This window comes from Notamacropus eugenii, chromosome 4, assembly GCF_028372415.1.
Source record: "Notamacropus eugenii isolate mMacEug1 chromosome 4, mMacEug1.pri_v2, whole genome shotgun sequence".
Classification (NCBI taxonomy): Eukaryota; Metazoa; Chordata; class Mammalia; order Diprotodontia; family Macropodidae; genus Notamacropus; species Notamacropus eugenii.
The window spans coordinates 52,181,866-52,203,049 of NC_092875.1; the positions used below are offsets into that span (position 1 = coordinate 52,181,866).

Below are 21,184 nucleotides of genomic sequence, written 5' to 3' on the forward strand. Positions count from 1 at the left end.
TTCTTTCATTCCTTTTATTACAAACAAATCTGAGGAGGCCTGGTAATCCCAGCCAGACTCTAAAACCCAAAAGATAGTGAATTTTTTTACAAGGCAATTATTTACAAATTACCCTGACCCCTCATAAGACCCCAGGGCAGGGCTTCAAAATAGCGATGCTCTGAGGTAGGTCACCATTCTAGATCCCCCAGTTCTTGGTCCTGTGATCCTAGTCCAGTCAATATGACTGAAGACAGCTAGGCAAGACTCCTAGTCAGTCATGAGCCCAGAAGCTGGGCTTCTTCCCCTCTAGTCCCCAGGGTTAGGCAACCCAGCCCCTCCCATTCACTTGTGCTTATAAAACTCTTCTGTGTAACAGGGTGGATGGGGAGAGGGAAAGCCCTTGCCTATTAGTATGTTGGTACCATAGGTTTACCCTTAAGAGGGCAACAGATTAAAGAAGGGCAAGAAATGAGTAAACACTGTCTCTTCAAGATGGAAGGGCTAGATTCCAAGGCTGGGCCTGGATCCTCTCTTATTCCTCTCTCGGTGAAGTACCTTTTTCAGTCCTGACCCTGGCCCAAGCATATGTCCAGGGAGACTATTGTCACCATGGGTGCTGGGAAAAGAGAGGGTGAGAAAGTTCTCTTTTTGCATTTATGTTGAGTCTTTGACCCATTGAACTCTGGCTCTTTTCTTTAGCCCTGCAAGGCTCTCAGAACAAGGCTAAGAGCTGGCACCCTCTGTGGGCTGAATTAGCATGGTGGTGGCCTGTAGAGGGTAGTAGCGTCCCCGCCAAGTCTTCCAGAAGATGCCCTGCTTCCTCTGGTGCCGCTGCCGGGGAAGGGAGTGAAAATACTTTCCATTGAGATTGGAATGGCCACAAGTACTGAACCACCAGCCCCCTGAAAAAAAAGGGAAAAAGGAAAGCAGGGTCAGGAATTGTGTGGAGAAAGTGCAGTTACAAAGGCACAGGTCTGCTTCAGAGGTCTAGGTAAAGGGCTGTGGGATTGGAGTTAGAACTCAAGGAGGTAGAATGAAAAAAAATACTCAAAAAGTACTAGACTGGAAGTCAGGAGCCTTGGGTTCTAGTTCTTGCTCTCTGTGTGACCTTGGGCCTCTCTCTCTGGTTCTTAATTTCCTCATCTGAAAATGAGCAGTGTGGAATAGTAGAAAACTCCAGATCTAGTGCTACATTCAAATCCAGGTTCTGCTCCTTATTACTTGTATGATCATGGAAAAGTCCCTTAACCTCTCTAAACCTGTTTCCTCATTTGTAAAATGGTGGGGGTTAGAACAGATGATAGATTTAGAGATAGAAAGGTAGAGGTCACGTAGTTTAAACCCTCTCATTTTAAAGATGAGGGAATGAGGGTGCAGAGAGGTTATCTGGTTTTCCCAAAGTTGCACAGAAAGTTAGAGGCAGAGCCAAGATCTGAACTCTGGGTCCTCTGAATTCAAATCCAGTGCTCTTTCCATTGTCCATCCTGCGTTGACCACCAAACTCTTTTCCAGCTCCAATAATCAGTGATCAAGCTCTGTGGCACAGTGGAAATGACCCTGGATCTAGAGTCTGAGGGCTGAGGCTCAAACCCTCAGCTCTGCTACTTATTAGCTGTTCAATCTTGGGCAAGACATGTCACTTCTCTTGGCCTTAGTTTCCTCATCTACAAAATGAGGGGTTGGACTAGATGACCTTTGAAGTCCCTTCTAATTCGAAATCCATGATTCTATGATAAAGGGGATGCAGAGTTTCTTATCTGTATGTTGAAGGTCCTTTTTAGTTATAAATGTAAGTTGAGTTGATTTCATTATTGATGAAATTACTACAGTGCACAGAATGCAGAACTTGGATTGAAAGACTTGCATTCAGATCTGGCCTCAGCCACTTACTAGCTGTGTGATTTAGGGCAAGTCACAAACTCTGCCTCAGTTTCCTCACTTAGAAAATTGGGAGTAAAATAGCACCTACCAAAATAATAGCACCTATCATGCAGGGCTATGTGAGAATGAAATGGGATGCTATTTGTAAAGCAAACTTTGCAAACTTCAAAGTGCTCCAGAACTGCTAGTTATAATAACCATTATTATTATGTAGTTATCATATGTATGAACAGGATAGGAAGGGGATGGAATTCTATTTCTGCATCTCCCTTGCCCACCAAATCAGTTGATGTAGCCCAGAATGTAATTGCAGGTGATGAGTGGATAGAGTGCTGGGTCTGTAATCAGGAGATCAAATCTGGCCTCAGACACTTCCTAGCTATGTGACCCTGAGCAAGTCACTTAACCCTGTTTGCCTCAGTTTCCCCATCTATAAAATGAGATGGAGAAGGAAATGGAGAACCACTCAGTATCTCTGCCAAGATAATCTCAAATAGGGTCAAGAAGGGTCAGACACAACTGAAGTGAATAAACAACACTCTTATACACACATACTAACACATACGGGTGTGGAATTTGAGGTTGAAACTAGAATTTGATTATAGATGGGAGATTAGGGATGGGTTTGAAGCTATACAGGGCGAGGGATTTGTTTATAGCTGGGGAGTGAGTATGGTTCCATGGCTCTCAGGGAGGGAGAAATGGTCATAGAGCTGGATGTGGGATTTTGACCGAGAAGTTGCAATTAGAATTGAGATTGCAATTCAGGATAAGGTTTGAAGCTCAGATATGGGCTATATTTTGGGTATGGATAAGAGTTGGGGATTTGTGGATGGGACAACAAATTCAGACACTGACTGAGTGCCCATTATGCATAAAATTCTGCCTTAAGCACTTCAGTTGAGAGCCAGGAATGTATTATTATAAAGTTATTTGAGTCTGGGTTTGGAAAACAGGGTTGGAGTAAGGGAGAGAATTGAGATAAAAATTAGTGTTAGTTTGGAGACTTCCCACTTACCAGACAGGTTCTTGGCACAGTTCAGATCTGTCCTGAGGTCATGATCACGGTCCCAAGTAGAGAAGGGTAAAGACAGTCCATCCTCTGTGGCTGGACCCAACTCTCCAGCAACTGGTCCTGTGAGTTTCAGGCTATAGGCTGTGTCCTCTCCTCCCAAGTGGAAGGGGATCTGGACAGACTGGGCATTGCCCTCCCAATCTAATAGCTGTACAGCAAGACGACTTCCTCGGTCTCCAGTGATATGATGTACCTTCTCCAGACCCAGCCAAAATTCCCCTGAATTCAGAAACAACCACTCAGCATGGGGACAAACACCAGAGAATGCATATAGGCAGGTACAGCTAGCTCTTTGGGTCTGCAGCATCATCAGGCCAAGAATGTATATGGAGAGGGTAAAGAAAAATACGGGAAAAGGAGAAAAATACCAAAAGACTTTTTGGACCCCCATCAGAAAAGGCCTAGCCTGGCACTGAGTGTTTGCCTGGTCTTTCCTGGTCTTATAGCCCTCCCTATTCCCTTCCCCTCAATCCCCACCCCTTCCCCTCAACTTAGTGATTTATTCCCTTGGGTCTTGATTTTGTCCCCTGGAAATACCCACCATTAGGGTCTCCGAAGCCTGACTTGTAGGCCTCCCAGGGCTGGTGAAAATCCACTGAGCCATTCAGGCGTCTCTGGATCACCGTCCAGCCACCCTCTGCCAAAAAGAAAAGCCTGGTTACTAAGGATTCACCTACATAACAAAAAACAGTAACACCACAGCTAGCCTAGGAAACCCAAAACTTCCCAAAGGCTTCTACCAAAAGTCACAAGATCATATGATGTGGGTGTTGGGAAGGACGACCTTAGAGACTAGGCTTAACCTCTTCATTTTACAGATGAGGAAAAATGAGGCCAAGGGATAGTGTGTGATTGCCCAAGGCCACCTAGAGACTAAGTGGAAGCACCGGATTCAACCCTCTGTTTTTCAACTCCAAATCCGGGGCCTTTCCTACTATACCATGAAGTCTCAGTTTACAGTTTCTAGTTTTCAAGGCATGTTACACTTTACTGTCAAAGTGATTTTCCTAAAGCATAGCTCTCACTATATCATTCCTCTTGTACTTAAAAAGCTCCAAGGGTTCTGTATTACCTCTCAGATAAAATAAAAACTCCTCTATCTAGAACTGAGAGCACCTCACAACCTGGCCTCTTTCTATCTTTCCAGTCTTCTTACAGATTACTCTTTATCACACATTCTATGGTATCCAGGGGCATGAAGTCTGGATTCAGTCAAAGGGCTGCACTTGAGAACCTAGAGGGCCACACGGAGCCTCGAGGTCACAGGTTCCCCACCCCTGGATAGGCATAGTGGCCTATTTGCTGTCCCTTACATGTGGCACTCCATCTCCTTTCTCAGTGCCTTTGCACTGGCTATACCCTATGCCTGAAATACTCTCCCTCCTTACCTGTGACTGTTAGGATCTGTGACTTCCTAGGCTACCCAGTTCCTGACAAGGTGCTAAATTGTACATAGCCAAAATGGGAACTTGTTTTGGTGAACTATGCATATTTGTTACAGTCAACTCCCACTTCTAAATTGCCTACTATGTGTAAGGCACAGTGCAGAGTGCTGGGGGATACAAAGAAAGGTAAAAAGCAGTCCCTTCTTTTGTGGACCTCACAGTCTAATGAGGGAGACTACATGCAGATAACTAGTACAAATCGTATATATTGGATAACTGGGGGTGGGTGAAGATTAAAGGCAACTGGGAAAGGCTTCTTGCAGAATAAGATTTTAACTGAGCCTCAAAGGAAGCCAGGGAAGCAAAGACATAGAGAGGAGAATGTTTTAGGCATGGAGGACAGCCAGTAAAACACATGGAATCAGACCATAGAGAAATGTGTGAGAAAAACAGCCAAGAGGCCAGTGGTACTGGACTACAGAGTAAGTGGAAAGGATTAAAGTATAAGAAGTCTGGAAAGGTAGAAAAGGGCCAGGTTATAAAGGGCTATTAAAAACCCAACAGAGAATTTTATATTTCAGCCTGGTGATAGGGAGCCATTGGAATTTATTGAAATAGGAGGGGTGGTAATATGGTCAATCCTGTATTTTAGAAAGGAAAATTTGAAACCTCAGTGGAGTTTGGATTGGAATGGCGAGAGACCAAACAGAAGGCTATTGACTAGGTGTGGGGCAATGAGAGTCTGCACCAGGGTGGTGCAGCATTAGAGGAGAGAAGGCATATTTGAGAGATGTGGCAAAAGTCAAAGGACTCGATGCCATATGGGATATAAGGGGTAAGAGTGAGGAGTAAAGGATTACTACTAGGTTGTGAACTGGAGTGGGAGGGTGGTGGCACTCTCTACAATTATAGGGAAGTTTGGAAGGTGGGAAGGTCAAGGAGAAAAGATAATTGAGTTCAACTTTGGACACGAGTTTAGGAAGTCTATATAGTATACAGCTCAAGATATCTAATAGAGACTAGGATGAGACAAGTATATAAAAAAAAATCATCTGCAAAGAGATAGGAGCTGACAAGCTCCTCAAATGAAATAATACAGAGGGAGAAGCGAAAGAGGCAAGGATGAATCTTTCGGGACCCCTGCAGTTAGTGGGAGTAACCTAGATGAAGAAGATCCTACAAAGAAGACAAGAAAGGAGTGGTCAGACAGTAGGATGAGAACCAGATGAAAGCCATGGCATGAAAACTTGGAGAGACAGGAACATCCAGGAGAAGAGGCTGATGGGCAATGCTGAAGTGGGAGAGAGGTCAAGAAGAATGAGGATTGAGAAAAAGCTAAGAGATTTGGCAATTAAAAGATGAGATCAGAAGAAGGCAGACTGCAGAGAATTAAGGAGAAGGAAGGAAGTGGAAACGCCTATTGTAGATGACCTTCTTAAGGAGTGTAGCACAAAGGGAAGGAGAGAGAGAGGATGATAGCTATCAGGAAGGAAATAAGGTGGGGGGTTTGTTTCCTCCCCCAATTTGGGAATGGGAGGGAAAGAGTGAGTTAGGACTGCCCCCCAAAAAATGGAAAAAAAAAAAAAGGTCATTGAAGCATTTTAAAAAAGATGAACCAGTGCAGATAGGGGGTGTAGTAGATAGATCACTGGCCCTAGAGACAGGAGGCCCCGAAATCTGACCTCAGACACATACTAGCTGTGTGACCCTGAACAAGTCACTTAACCCCAATTGCCTCAAAGAAAGAAAGAAAAGATGAACAGAAAAAAAAAGCCAGAAGGAAACTTTAAAAGTTATGCATTAAATTTCTTATATATTTAAAAATAAAAATATACTGTACAAAACATGTGCAATGCCCCTTTTCCATCATCCTATGTTTAACACCCTGATATGGAAATGCTTATTTGGTGTTGAAATTCTGAATGAAAAAAATTTTTTTTTAACTCCTTGTCTTCAGAAGGCTTTTCCTGATCCCCTCTAGTAGCTAATGCTTTTCCCCCTGTAGTTACCTTATGTCTATTTCTTATATATTACATATTTATATCTCATGCCTATATATATGTGTGTGTGTGTGTATAGATGTCTATATGTGTATGTATATATATGTGTGTGTATATATATATACATATATATACACACACATATATACATATATACATTTACGTATATGTTGTCTTTTCCACTAAAATCTAAACTCCTTGAAGGCCTGAGCTTTCGTTTTTAGGCTTTGTACCCCTAGCATCTAGCACTGAGATAGCGCACATAGTGGGTGCACAATAAATGATTACTGGTTGATTGAGAAGGGATATAGCAGAATTTAAAGAATGTAAAACTTTAAAGACCTGCCACTTCCTCAGAAGCATATTTATTCTGGAAGCTGACACTTTCCAGTTCTATTAGACAATACAGATTAAAGAAAAGAAGTTCAACAGAGGAGCCTAGGGTTCCAATGGGAAGCCAACAATGGGAAAGCAGTCCATTCCTGAAATCCTTCAAGCTTGCCCATTGCCATCATCGCTACTTTCAAATCAGGCTACAGGGATGTTACTCCTTTTCTCCCCTCCATGGTAACATTTCTCTGAGCTTAAAGTCATTAAAGTCATCTGGACAATAGAATTCACCTTGCTAAGGGGACCACAGTAGGCTAAGTGGAAGTTAGACCTTTTCTTCTAATGGCCATTAGAAGGTCACCTCCTTGAGGGCAAGGACCACATTTTTCCCTACGTAGGTATTCTCGGCTCTTCGCACAATTCCTAGCACATAGTAAACACTGAAAATGCTTGTTGAGTGACAACAAAAAGACCCTCCCTCCTACCTGGAGTCATCTTGCAGTTCACCAGGAAAGGTGAAGAACCTTGGGGCTGAATTTGGAATAGTCCACTCTGGCGTTCTCCACCCAGAAAGAGTTGATGGCAATCCTGGGGCAGCTCTGTAAGAGAGAGAGGCATGGAGATCCTCAATCTACTCCCTAAGCAATCATGCTTGTGTAGAGAGGATTGAGAGGGGGAGAAAGAGAGAGAGAAAGAGAAAGAGAGAGAGAGTTCATATATACATATATATACACACACACATACATATACACACACACACATATATACACACACATACATATACACACACACATATACACACACATATATACATATATTATGTTTATATACATACAATTTATAAATATAGTTATATAAAATTTATATATAGTTATACATCTCTCCCAAGGAGAGACAGGTTAACTACAAAACTCTGAAGGATGGCTTTTTGCCTGGGCAATAATTAGGTCTTCCCACTCCTGACTAAGCTGAGGGCAATAAGCCATGGAACTCTGCCTTTCCTCCCCCTCCCCCTCCTCCTCCTTCTCCCCTCCGAACAAATAAACACATATTCTTTGTCTGGGGATGTATGCAGAAGGGCAAGGTCAGAGATTTTTTTATTTTTTCCTATGGCCCATTTACCCAACTAAGGAGTGATTCATATCAGAGCCTTTCCAGATAGGAGGATTTAACGTGGGAGAGAGAACCTCATGCTCATGTTCATGTTCATGTTCATGTTCATGGGCTCCTGAGTCTGAAGTGTGTGATGTGTGTGTGCAGATGAGTATAAAAGACAAACTTGGCCAACATTATGATTTTTCCTGGGTTGTCCCAGGCCCAGGCCCCATCAATACCCTTAATTCCCTATTGAAAGTGACCCTATTGAAAGCCTCCTCACCCCCCTCTTCTGGGGTTGGGACTTATTTTTTCTCCCACATCCTTCATTAGAGCCCCAATATAGTAAAGGTAGCTAGGCACTGAGGGGACTTTAGAAGGAAACACCCTGGGAAGACAGAATCAGGCAGGCCCTGAGAGTAGGGGAAAGGTCAGGAGGGGGTTGGGACTGGAAGGGCTGAAGTTATTGAAGGATGGTGTCCAGAGGGGGAGGAAGAGTGTTTAGGGAAGAGAGATAGGAGGGCATTTCCTGGCGGTTCCCCTTTCCCCTACTTTCCTCTCTTCCAATCCCAGTGGCTCACAGCCAAACACCCAATCTGGCCTTGATTACAACCAGAATGTTTGTCTCCACAAGCTCTGAACTTTCCCCTACTTGGCGCCTTCTCTAGAAGAAACAGGACCCTGTTTCCCCAGGCTCTCCCTGCTTCCCTCCCCCAGCCCCATTCCTCCTTCTTCTATTCCCCTAAGTAGACTAAGTAGCCTGAGTCACTCCTCCTTAATTCTCCTTAAGAGAGCTACCCCCTCTTCCAGGCCCAGCTTCAACTGATAGATTTCTTCCCAGGAACCCTCTACATAATAGGTAGGAGCCACATGGTTCTCCCAGCAAAGGAAAATCTTGGGGAAAATCTGGGAATAGTGGTTTAGATCTTCCTCCTCAGTCTACCAGCAGCTTTGGCCCCAGTAGGCCAGGATAGAAATGGGGAAACCAACAGGTGACAACCAGCCTCTCAGGAAGTCACTAAGAATTGCTGCAGGCTAAGTGAAGGGAGAAAGGCAACTTTCTCCCAATTGGATGTCAGCCTTGAGACATATGCATATTGTGGACTCTTGAGATACAGTGCAAATATGTCAATGAAGGCCAATACATGAGAGGAGGAAGATTGCATTTGTGACAGATGGCTCTAAAATATTGTGTGTGTGTGTGTGTGTGTGTGTGTGTGTGTGTGTGAGAGAGAGAGAGAGAGAGAAGAGACAAAGAGAGAGGGAGAGGAAGAGAGAGAGAGAAAGAGAGAAAGAAAAGAGAGAGGAGAGGAGAGGAGGGAGGAGAAGGCAAAGAGGAGGAGAGAGAGAGAAGAGACAGAGGGAGAGAGAGAGAGAGAATCTGTGAGAGTGTGCTGAGGACCCTGAAGAGGTTTCCATCATCTTCTACAATTCAAGTGGTGTTTCTTCCCTTATGGCTCTTATCTCCTCACCTTCCTGTGCACCCAGGAGCTCATGCTAGAAAAATCTTCCTAGGATATGATCATGTCACTCAAAATTTACAGAGGTTCCCTATTGCCATTTAGATACAATCTGAACTTAGCATGGCCTTCATCAGGTCTCCCTGAGCCTTCCCCACATCATTCCCCTCTACAACAGGTTTATACTCCAGCCAGGCTATTTTTCTCTAGGCAGGGTGATAATTTCTCCTTGAAATTCCCTGAAACTCAAGTGAATATCCAGTGCATTTCAATTGTTCCATTTCAGTGGTCTGAAACACCCTATTGGCTTCTCTCCATTGATCCATGTGTATCACTTCCTTTAAGACCTCATCCAAAAAGACCTCCCTGCTTAACCAGCTTACTGATCACTTCTCAATTTGTTTTCAACAAAAGTCTATGTGGTTGGAATCACATTTATCCTTGCTCTTGTCCCCTGATAGTTCTGTATGTATCTCTACTCTCTATGACAATCAGGGCAGAAAAATAAGCCTTATTTTTCTCAAGGCATGACCGTGGACTCACCATGGGTCCTCAGTAAAAACTAGGTAAGTGGAAATAAGAGATGTGGAGTTCTTACTGGGGCTAAGTATACTTTATCAGAGGAAAGGCAAAGCAGATGCTGCCTTAGTTTCTCTTCTCCCTGATTAGAGGGAAGGGATAGGAGCAGCTCTTTAGGTGGGGTGGGACTACACAAGAGAAGTATCCAGAAGCAGGACCAGGATATTCTGCAAACTCTAGGCAGCAGGGGGCCGTAGGTGTTTTATAAGACTTCTTCCCAACTCTAAGTTAGCAAGGCTTCCCCAAGACTGGCTGAAGGTAAGTCCAGGAGCTCATAATGTCCTTGGGGGTAGGGAGGCCTCTCCATCTTCTCTGCTTTCATCTTTTGTGGGGTAACCAGGCTCTGCCTAAGCTACTTCAGAATCCTGGTTGCATCACACCTATTGACTGAGACAATCACATTTCTGCCCCGCTGGCTATCACCCATGTTCTGACATTCCTTCCTAACCAGTGCAAAGGGAAAAGTCACTGGCAGGGAAAAGAGGCATATGTATGTGTAAAGAGGAGAAACTGAGGCTGGGGCAGATGAGGTGTAGGAGCTGGGAGTCAGATGAGACCTGGGACTTACTAGGCTTGTCACTGCTGTTGGGGACTGGGCGGATGTGTCGAGCCATCTTCAGGGTATTCTTCTTTCCCATAGGTCTAAGTGGTATCTGCCCCAGCTGTAAAGGAGCCAGGCTCTGGAGCTGCAGACAGAAGAGAAGTAACAGGTAGGTCCAGGATGAGGAGAAAGAGAGCAAGGAGAAAGGGAAGGTGGGCTCAGAGCCTCTGAGAAATTGCTGTTCTCGGTTCTGAACAGAAGCTAAAAGGCCTCCGAGGGCTGCCTCCACCTACCTCATCCCTAGTTAGGAGCATACCTTGCTCTGCAATGTTTGAATCTTCAAGTTCTGCTTTTCTAGGTGCTGCTGTTGCTGGGCCACTTTCTGAAACAATTCCTCAATTCTGCTGTTCTGAGCTCGAACCTGGGTCTGGGGTCAGGAAGGAAAGGGAAATAGGCTCATGAGGTCATTTGGAGAGGGCTGGTATCATGGACAGGGACATCTCTCTTGTGGCCTGAGGGCAAATAGGACTCCCGGCCAGGGGTGGTCTGAAGGGGCAAGGCAGAAGGAGATCTGGGGGAGCAGCCTGATTTCCAGGGATTGGGGAGCATAGGACTCAGCGAGAGCAAATTGGAGGAGATGGAGAAGATATTGAGGGAGTGAAAGAGGAGAATCTGAGGGTTAGTAGGTAGCATCAGAGATTTAAAACTGGAAAAGTCTGAAAGAAAGAACACAAGCAGGCTAAAGGACTTTGGGAGGATATCTAAAGGAAGACCCATCAGCCTCGGCAGGAAAGCCAAGTGAAGAGAGCACCGAGGGGGCGGCCCTTACCTGCAAGCTGTGCACAGCTCTCCAGGCGGCGCCCCCAGTGCTGGCCTCTACCCCCTGGCCATCATTCCCTTCCAGATGCTGGAGCTCGGTCTTCTGTTGGGCCACCTCTTTGGGCTCCAAGTGGCTGTCAGTGCCTTGGGTGGCCAAGTCCACCGGGCTCTCCTCCGGGCTCTGCAGCTGGGTGTCCTCAGGGCTGTGCCCGGCGCGGCGCAGAGGGTCTTCGCAAGCAGGGTCACGGGCTTCGAGACGGCGATAGATGTCTTTTACCTGGCCCTGCGTCCACTCCACGTGCTCCCGAATCCCGTGTCCGAGCTGCAGGAGTCCGTGAGCGATCACGTTCACCTCGTCCCACGAGGCGTATTTGGCCTCGGGCCGGGAGAGGGGCACTCGCAGCTCGGGGGCCCTCGGGCGTACCTCGCTGGGGCTGGCAGCAGCTGCGCCCAGCCACCCCGCAGTGGCGGCACATAGCACCAGCGCAGCTCCTGTACTCGGGGCACAGCGCATCTTTCTATTAACCGGGGTGCTGGGCTCCAAGAAGGTCGCCTGGGCTCTGTAGCTGGGATGGAGGCTCGCTAGGGAATCCCACTCTCCTTTACTCTCAGGTGTGCCCAGGGCCCGTCGCGGACTGCAGCTGTCCACTTACTGAAGGAGCCCCATTTTATGAGCTGTAGCCAGGCCCTGGGGGACGGGTGGGTGTGTCCTGGAGCGGGGCGGGGCTCAGGTTTCCAGCTTCAAAGAGACCCAGCCGAAGTCCCCCCCTTCTTCTCCCAATACACTCCCTGTTCTTGGAGATCGGGAAGAATTCACAGCTCCTCCCCCTAGTTGAGATGTGGGGATTCCTGGCTATACCCCAGGCCTCCTAGGAAGGCCAGGAGAACCAGGGAGCTAATGTTCCTTCCCAACCTCGGAGAAGTGCTTCCCCCTAGGGCGGAGGTGCTTGGCATTGCCCTCCTCCTCCAGGCCCCAGGACTCAAATACCAGAGCTCTATTCCCTCCCCTCCGCCCCCCACCTGGGCTGGTTCCTTCCTCCTAGTTGGAGAGGCAGATGTGCAATTCTGGCAGCCCAGCTTAGTAGGGGAAAGGTCACTGCTGTCTGAGTCACAAATCAGCCACTGGGAGGACCCACCCCCATCCCCAAAAGCCGTCACTTGGTAGCAGCTGACTCGGGAAGTTTCAGGGAAGGACCAAAGAGGCTGGGGCTGGGGCTGAATCAGCCCTAGCCTACGTGCTTCAGACCCTGTACCAGAATCAAACGCCAAGGGAGCAACTGGGCCTTGATTTAATTCAGTTAACCTTTATCGGAGAAGACTACTGTGCGCAGAACGTATAAAGAGCAACACATATTACCTCTTCTAACAATAATATACTTCACATCTCTGTAGTATTTACAAGGTATTTTCTTACTAACAGCCTGGAAGAGCTGAATTTATATTACTGATCCCATTTTACGGTTAAAGAAATTGAGGACGGGCGGGGGAGATTAAATAATTTGCTCAGGATCATGCAACTAGTAAATGGCAGGGCAGGGCCAGTACCTTGACGCTAAGTCCACTAAAGGAAAGAACAATAAATACTCACGTAGCCGTGATGCTTTATGGTTTACAAAACACAATCATTCTTTGAGGGAATTATTATGAATCCTCAATTTACAGATGAGGAAGTCAATGCCAGAGAAAAGAGGTGGTTTGCCTCATAGTGTCACTGGCAAGTCCATAGCCAGAGCCAAAGTCCTTTGGCCTCCTGGACTGTCCTGACAACCAGTCAATCACCTCAAACCAACTCAACCAAGCTGAGTCCGAGGCTGTTTTACTTTTGCAGATGGTGAAACTGAGGTCCTGAGAAAGGGATGTTTTGTCTTCAGTGATAATGACTTAGTGGCAGAAATAGGATTGGAAGGCAGGTCTCTAACCCCAGAAGGGTATAAATGAAAAGGGTGAGGTATGAATTTCCTAGAAAAGACCTGAAGGGAAAAGCAGTAAGTTCAGAAAAGATCTGAAAAGGCAGAATGACTGAAAAGAAGCTGATTAAACAATGGCTTTATTGAGGGTGAGTAAATGCCTTGGCCTGAGTGGGCCATGATAAGCCGGAAGTTGGTTACATTATTGGCACATCTAATCCAAATTTTCTTTGTATCAGAATTATCTGGGAAATGGGTACAGAGACCAATCATAAAGCATTTTCAGAATACCCTGAAATCATGCTCAGAAAATTCTTGGAAAGGCTCAGAAAATGGCCAAGTTTCATAAGAGATCAGGGAGGTGGAGAGAAGTTCTGTGGCTTTCTCTCCTCTCCCTGCCTCATCTCCTGGAGCAGCCTCACCAAATTCTTTTATCCATAGACCTACACCAGGAGCTCACCTCACATTTTGAGTGTTGCTTTGTCCCCTGGTTTTGTACTAGGGTCCACCACAGTGTCTAGGATTATGCCTGCTGTCATCTGTACATCGTTCCCCACCTTGATTGCCCCCCTCTCAGTTTTATGCTTCAGAGACTCCAGGGTTGTGCCCTTCCAGCATTCTGACCCCTCCTCGACTTCATACCCTGGCCTTAGAAGGCTCAAGGGCTTTGCCCAGCTTGCTGTTACTGAGTGCTGTGGCACAATGACCTCATTTGTTTTGGGGATGAAGGAGGACATTGGATTCCCTCCCACATGTTTTTCCAGTGACATTCTGTTGTCCTCCCTGTTCTGAGTCTGGGCCAAGGGGGAGGCCTGGCTTGGGCAGGGTGCCAGCAGCCGCAGCTTCTGGCTTTGCCTTCTTCCTCACCCACATCTTCCCAGCAATGGGTGAGAGTTCAACTTCATTGCAACTGAAGAACTGTGAGGACGATGTTGGAGAGGGGAGAGGATTGAGGGAAAATGTGAAAATGGGAGGTAGATTGGAGGATCGTGGATCCAGAGCTAAAATACATCTCAGAAGTTATCTTTTCCAACCTCCTCATTTTACAGATGAGAAATCTGATCGAGGACATGGATAGGACCAGTGCAGAGGAATTTGATAATTCAGAGGCAGGAGAAATTCTAGGCCAAGGATGTGGGTTCCCATATGCTAAAAGAGAGAACATGTGCATAAGGTTTTCTTCTTCAGCTTTCTCTGAAAGGCTGGGAGGCCTTGGGAACACCTTCCTTTTTTATCTCTTTTCCTTGGAAAGATGATAGGATGGTAACAACTTATTCTCTCCTTGCTATCTCCTTTCCCTTTCCAGGGTCTGGGAGCAAGAAGTATTTCTGCAGGGAGACAGATAGAATCTGTTGGGGTTCAACTCAGGAATCCTTCAATCTTTATCCCTCTCCATCCTTTTCTTCCACCCCAGGTACTGACTCTCCATGGTTTCCTGTATGGTTTCCTCTGGCTACCTGCCTGCTGTTTCCCTGATACCCCTAGTTTGAGACAGAGCTTCTGGCTTTGCCTTCTTCCTCACCCACATCTTCCCAGCAAAGGGTGAGAGTTCAACTTCATTGTAACTGAAGAACTGTGAGGACGATGTTGGAGAGGGGAGAGGATTGAGGGAAAATGTGAAAATGGGAGTAAATCCTTACTTTCCTCCCTCTTCAAGGGGTTCTTTGGCCCCCTCCTTCCTTGGTCCCAGGCCCTGTAGAATTCTCTCTCTCTTCAACTACCCATGCTCCCCTCTTCAATGGAACATTTGGGTTATACTTTTCTTCTTTTTTAAAGTTCATTTTTGGTATGATAACATTTTTCATGTGTTATATAAATGTCGTACAATGACAATGTACTTGAAAATAGTCAAGTTACTGGTCAATACAGAAACTGGTTGGCTCTTCAGATATCTTGTTTCATTGGATATTTATACATGGCTACATTTCTGGGAATTTCATTAGAAAAATATGAACAGTTCTGACTAGCAGCAACACTGTTTAACAAGACAGTGATTTTGTTCTCTAATAGTATTACTTCTTTAAATCACAAATGGAAGCTGGGTTCCCTCACTTCTTTTTGGCTCTGTATTTATACACTCCATTTAAAATCTCTAACAAACCAATCAGTGAACTCTCAAGACACTTTAATAAAAATGCCTCTCATATAACTAATTCAGGATCACGATGATGCCACCTTATATAAGTCACTCCTCTTGTCGTCTTCAGTTTCCTAACCTGTATTACAAAATGGGGTAATTCCTGAGGTCCATTCCAATGCCAACATTATAATTCTATGAATACTACTGTATTCTATGATATATTGCTGTATATTCTACAATATTATTGTAGTGCTATGACTAGTTTTTACCATTTACATGGCTTTAAGAAGTTTCTTTAGATATGACCCTGAACCCTAGGTTAAATATGAGTGGCAGAGGCATGCCATATTCATGCATGATAAGCCACATTTTGTATTCAGATTCAGATCGTTGGCCCTATTCCCTTCATTTTGAAAGCAGAAATGGCCCCCAGGCAAGTCTGCATAAGTGGCCGTGTCCACCTCCCCTCATTCTTTTAGCTCCTTACCTCTTTTTTTCTGGAACATCCCACTTCTATCCAAATCAGCAGTGCTATTATGCTCCTGGCTCCTACCTCCTTCCCCTATCCTTGCCCTTAATTTCCTCTAAGCCCTTTCCAATCTTAGCTCCTTAGTAATGATGTCTTAAGGGGAGCTAGGTGCTGGATAAAACATGGGGCCTGGAGTCAGGAAGACTCATCTTCATGAGTTCAAATCTGACCTCAGACATTTACTAGCTGTGTGACCCTAAGTCACTTAACCCTGTTTGCCTCAGTTTCCTCATCTGTAAAATGAGCTGGAGAAGGAAATGGCAAACTACTCCATTATCTTTGTTAAAAAAAAAAACCCAGATGAGGTCATGAGGAGTTAAACATGACTGAACAACATGGGCTATACTCTTCTTTTTAAAATTTTTTCCAATTAATTTATTTTTAGTTTTCAACATTCACTTCCACAAGTTTTAAATTTTCACTCCCTCCCTCCCCACTCCTTCCCCAAAATGGCATGCAATCTGATACGGACTCCATACATACATCCCTATCAAACACATTTGCACATTAGTCAGGTTGCATAGAAGAATTATAACGAAATAAAGAAACCATAAGAGAGAAAAAAAAACCCAAAAGAAAACAAAAAAGAAAACAGTCTGCTTTACTCTTCATTCCAACTCCATAGTCCTTTCTCTGAATGTGGATGGTATTTTCCATCATGAGTCCTTTGGAACTGTTTTAGATCCCTGCATTGCTGAGAAGGGCTAAGTCTATCAAAATCAGTCATCTCAAACGGTGGCTGTTTCTGTGAATGATGTTCTCCTGGTTTTGCTCATTTCACTCAGCATCAGTTCATATAGGTTACACTCTTCTTAATCATGGTTGAACATTCCAGTCACTCCAGTCTCATCCCCAAACTCTGGTTATTTGCTAAGATGTCACTTCTATTTATCATCTCTCTCTCATGCCAAATAAAAACTTTAAATCCTAACTCCGATGCCACATGATCCAGGAATTAATCAATCCAACAAGCATTAATTAAATACCTGTGTGCTAGGTACTGTGTGAAGGACTGGGGTGTGTGTGACTGTGTGTGTGTGTCTATATGTGTGTGTGTGTGTCTGTGTGTCTGTGTGTGTGTGTTTGTAACTCCAGTGCCTCAAGGAGTTTGCGATCTATTTCAGCAAACAATATTACTCATAAATAGATATGAAATATATACAAAGTATATAGTGAGCAAAATGCTGATTTCAGAACCAGGTTTAAATCCTTCCTGTTATACATCCTGGCTGAGTGACCCTGGGTAAATCACTTAACCTCCCTGTACACCTCACGCAATTCTCTATGATTATAAGTTATAAGGTATTTGTAAATTTGCATTGGAGAAGGAAATTGCTGAACAGAAGCTTCCTACACCATTAAATCACAGGTCTAAATTAAAAAATACAACGTAATTTGAGAGGGGGTGAGGGTAGAATCAGGAAAGAGGTGGGAAGGGATAGGATCCAGGGTACAAGAAGAATGGTCAACAATGGCAAGGGGAAGGGTCATCTCTTCATTCTAAGACAGAAGTGAAGGAGGAAAAAAAATGAAGAATGATTTCGAAGGGGTATGAGATTTAGAATTGGGGAGGAGACCTTACAATAAATAGAATCTATTTTGAATCTCGAGGGAGGACCTTGAACAATCTATTAGCCTGCTTCCCTTTAAGGGACTTCTGTACAACTACTGATACTCTGCCTCAATAGTTAGCATACTCCCACATCCTTATACTTTCTGCATTCCAGGGATTCTGAACCCTGAGCTATCAATGTACAAACCCCTGTTCCCCTCCTCAACTGATGCTTCCTTACTCCCATCTACCACAGCCCCATGAACCCTTCATTCATCTCCATCACCAGTGAAAAGGTCCCCTTCTCTTTACCAAGGCCCATGCCTCTACATGCATTCTTGATTATGTCCCCTTTTATCTTCCCTATTCTCTCTCTAATTCTCGATATCTTCTTATATATTGGCTCCTTCTCTACTGCCTATATTCTCATATCTGTCCTCTTAAAGAATCCCACCCTTGATCCAACCATCCTTTCTAGCTACCATACTATACCTCTCCTCTCTTTCATGGCTAAGGATAAAGTCCTAGAGGAAGCCATCCAAACTAGTTGCCTCTACTTTCTTTCCCCATTCTTTTAATTCTCTATAATCTGACTTCTATCCTTCAATTGAAACTGTCCTCTGTACAGAGCTGCTCCAACAGTTACAAAATTCTCTTTGCTAATCTGGTAGGTATAAGGTAGAACTTTAGAGTAGTTTTAACTTACATCTCTCTAACTAGCAATGAATTGGAGCATTTTTTTAATATGGCATATTCTAATCAATCCAAATTGAATTTCTTTATTTGTTAACTGCCCGTTCATATCCATTTGGAAAATGGTTGTAATTCTTAAATATTTGAATCAACTCCTTACATATCTTGGCTATCGACCCTTTATCTGAGAAACTACAAAGATTTTTTCCCCCAATTAACTGATTCCCTTTTGGTTTTAACTACATGGATTTTGTTTGTACAAAGATATTTCAATTGTATATAGTCAAAATTGTTCACTTAATTTAGGTAGCAAGATAGTGCAATGGATAGAGCTGGACCTGGAGTCAGGAAGATCTAAGTTCAAATTTGACTTAACTGTGTGATTCTGGGGTAATTCACTTAACCTCTCTCTATGTCAGTTTCCTCCTCTGTAAAAAATAGCACCTACTTCCTGGGATTGTTGTGAGGACAGAATAAATTAAGATTTGTAAAGCACATTACAAACCTTAAAGTTTGATGTAAATGCTAGCCATCAATGTCATCATCTTTATCATCATTTTCTACAATCCTTTTTATCCTTTGATCATGAACTTTACCCCCTTCATGGTGGTAGAGGCTATTTTATTCCTTGATCCTCTAATTGGCTTCGAAACTCTTGAGCATGCTTCCTCAAATGACCAAAAATACAAAGTCACTGTAACCCTAATTCCATTGTTCCTCTCAAGCCCTCATGCTGAGGTTGCCCTCCCCTTTCCTTAGTTATAGCTTCTCTATTTATAGGATCCAATAATTCACACTTTTAAAATAATATATTTATATTGATATCTTTTCTATTTTATACTTTCTATATTTTCCCTCACATCTCTGCCTTTTACTCCTTCCAGGAAGCTATCCTCTCCCTCCCCACTTAAAAAAAAAATTGAGTGAAAAAAATTCAACAAAATCTATCAACAGATTGAAAAAAATAGGATATTATATGCAATGTGCCATACCTGTTGATTCCATCCTCTGCAAAGCAGCAGGGGGAGGTCAAAAACTCTACCATGCATCAACCATGTGATTTCTTGAAATAATCAGGTAGCATATATATGCAAATAAATTATTAAAGGCTTTGAAGGGGCAAGCTTCAATCATCAAAACTATTTGGTACTGGTTAAAAAATAGAAAAGTACACCAAGTACAGGCTAAACAAGGAAGAATCAGACATAATTGAATTCAATAAGTGAATATTAAATAAACCTCCAAATATAATTTATTTAGGAAAGCATTCCTTGTAGGAATTGCTGGGAAAACTAGAAAACAGTTTGCGATAAATTGGGTTTAGACTAACATCTTACAGTACATTTTATAATAAATTTGAAATGGCTATGTGATCTGAATATCAAAGATCATACCATAAAAAATTAGAGGAAAAGCAGATCATATACTTCTCACAGGTAGGGGCAGGAGGCAAATTCTTTATAACAAACAAAAAATAGAGTCAATCACAAAAGGTAAAAAAAAAATTTTTGATCATATGGAATTGAAAAGCTTTACATGAACAAAATTAATGCAACTATGATAAAAAGGGTATTGTTGGTTGGGAAAAAAATCTTGGCATTTAATATTTATAACATAAAGCATTACAATAGCATAAATTAATATAATTTTTATACCATAATAAGGTATTAATATAATATTTATAATATAAGGGTCTGATATGCAATATACACATTCATAATGATATATATATAAAAAAGAAATATATAATATGAAAAATCATTTTCTAAGAGAAAAATTGTCAAAAGATATGAGCAAACAGTTCTCAAAATATGAATTGCGGGCTAGTAACACTCATTTAAAGAATGCTCTAAATTATTAATAATAAGAGAAATACAAATAAAAAATCCTGAGTTTTCACTTTACATCCAGTAAATTGAAAAATACGGGAAAAAGAGAATATTAATGTTAGAAAGATAGGCACATTGTTGATGGAGCTGTGAAGCGGCATAACCATTCTAGAAAGCAATTTGGAATTATGCCAAGAAAGTGACTAAAATATATGTAAGTTTAAATCCAAGGAAGTCAATGACAAAAAGAAATATTTATGAAGGTATTTTGTGGTTCCAAAGAATTGAAGACAAAATAGATGAACATCAGTTGGGGTGTGTAAATAAATTATGGTGCCTAAATGTAATAGAATATTCCTTTTTTGTAAGAAATAATGAACATGATGAATACAGAGAAGGATGGAAAGATATATGAATGACTGCAAAGTGAAATAAGCATGATCAGAGAAAATATACCCAATGATTACAACGTAAATGGAAAGAATAACAACAAAATAATGACAACTGAATGTTGTGAAATTATATTGACCCAGTTTAACCCCAAAATAAAAAAGGAAGAAGAAACCATAGAAGTGAGGGGTCATGGGCAGGGAATACTACGTATAGCATCAAATTTTTTTGTTACATCGGTTAGTTTTTCAGTACTTTTTGTCTTCCTCCTTTCAGAACTTTTTGCATTCTTCCTTTTTTAAAAAAAAATCCATCATTATAAAAGACTGTGGGAGGAGGTAGGGGAGAGATACATTGGGAAATGTGGATGATGTAAAAAGAAAATATGTCACCTCCCCTTTCCTTCACCCCTTCTTACAGCTGGCAAAAGGCTGGGATGGAGAGGGATGAAAAGGAAGGGATGTGGCAAGTTTTTATAATTCTTGGAGATTTTCTCAGCAAATTTTCTGAAGAAACAGGGGAAGAGGAACTTCTGTTGAATCTCACCATGACTGTTTCATCTCAGGGTTCTGTCTCATTTCACCCTTGTCTTGAACCCATTTCCACTTCTAGATAGATTCCCAGGTCTCTTTGCAGCCCCATTTTCTCTAGGAGCAAGATCTCAGTTCTTGCTAAACTTCATCCCATCCTGCAGCAGCATGGAGGCAGCCCACCCTATTTCATCTGATCTGAAGGAAAAACCCTAATGGAGTTGAGACAGCTCTCTTTCAGACTAAAAGTCCACAAAAGAGCCAAAGCATAGGAGTCTACAACCCAATCTCATATGTCTATGTGGACGATCCAACCCTTTTCCTGCTTCTTGCATGGTCTTCTGGCATCTTGAATACATGTTTGAGGGCTGAGTGAGCTGTAATGGGTGGGGGATAAACCTACTGCACTGAATTATAGTTGAAACTTCTTGTGTTTCATGATGTGAATTTTGTCCTCCCCATGAAGCATATCCTCCTGGAGAATATATACTGTGTAGGTATAGTCACCCTCCATGAAAAAAATGCTC

General features: G+C 43.1%; 2 protein-coding genes and 1 long non-coding RNA gene across 4 annotated transcripts in view; 1 reads left to right on the forward strand and 2 right to left on the reverse strand.

Annotated features, from left to right (window-relative positions):
* ANGPTL4 (angiopoietin like 4) lies at window positions 1-12,209 on the reverse strand. The gene is made up of 7 exons (XM_072600942.1): window positions 11,158-12,209; window positions 10,645-10,755; window positions 10,356-10,473; window positions 7,139-7,252; window positions 3,480-3,575; window positions 2,882-3,157; window positions 1-884 (listed from the first exon to the last, which is right to left on the reverse strand). The coding sequence occupies exons 1-7, from the start codon at window positions 11,659-11,661 to the stop codon at window positions 706-708; spliced, it is 1,398 nt and encodes a 465-aa protein (XP_072457043.1). The 5' UTR covers window positions 11,662-12,209; the 3' UTR covers window positions 1-705.
* Window positions 1-21,184, reverse strand: part of HNRNPM (heterogeneous nuclear ribonucleoprotein M) — a 177,337-nt gene that overhangs the window by 112,519 nt on the left and 43,634 nt on the right. The window lies entirely within an intron of this gene.
* The window catches only part of LOC140499484 (uncharacterized), a 26,226-nt gene continuing 15,455 nt past the window's right edge, over window positions 10,414-21,184 (forward strand). Inside the window, exon 1 of one of the 2 annotated variants that reach the window (XR_011965461.1) lies at window positions 10,414-10,497. This is a non-coding gene — a long non-coding RNA (uncharacterized lncRNA). The remainder of the gene's footprint in view (window positions 10,498-21,184) is intronic. The other variant, XR_011965462.1, reaches the window with a different exon arrangement.

Excerpts from the sequence above, each read along its gene's own strand:
- ANGPTL4 (XM_072600942.1), bottom strand. The coding sequence starts at position 11,661 with ATGCGCTGTGCCCCGAGTACAGGAGCTGCGCTGGTGCTATGTGCCGCC. Across the intron at positions 3,576-7,138 it reads GAACTGCAAGATGACTCCAG|AGGGTGGCTGGACGGTGATC; the intron begins GTAGGAGGGAGG and ends TCTTTTTGGCAG. Across the intron at positions 3,158-3,479 it reads AGGCTTCGGAGACCCTAATG|GGGAATTTTGGCTGGGTCTG; the intron begins GTGGGTATTTCC and ends TTCTGAATTCAG.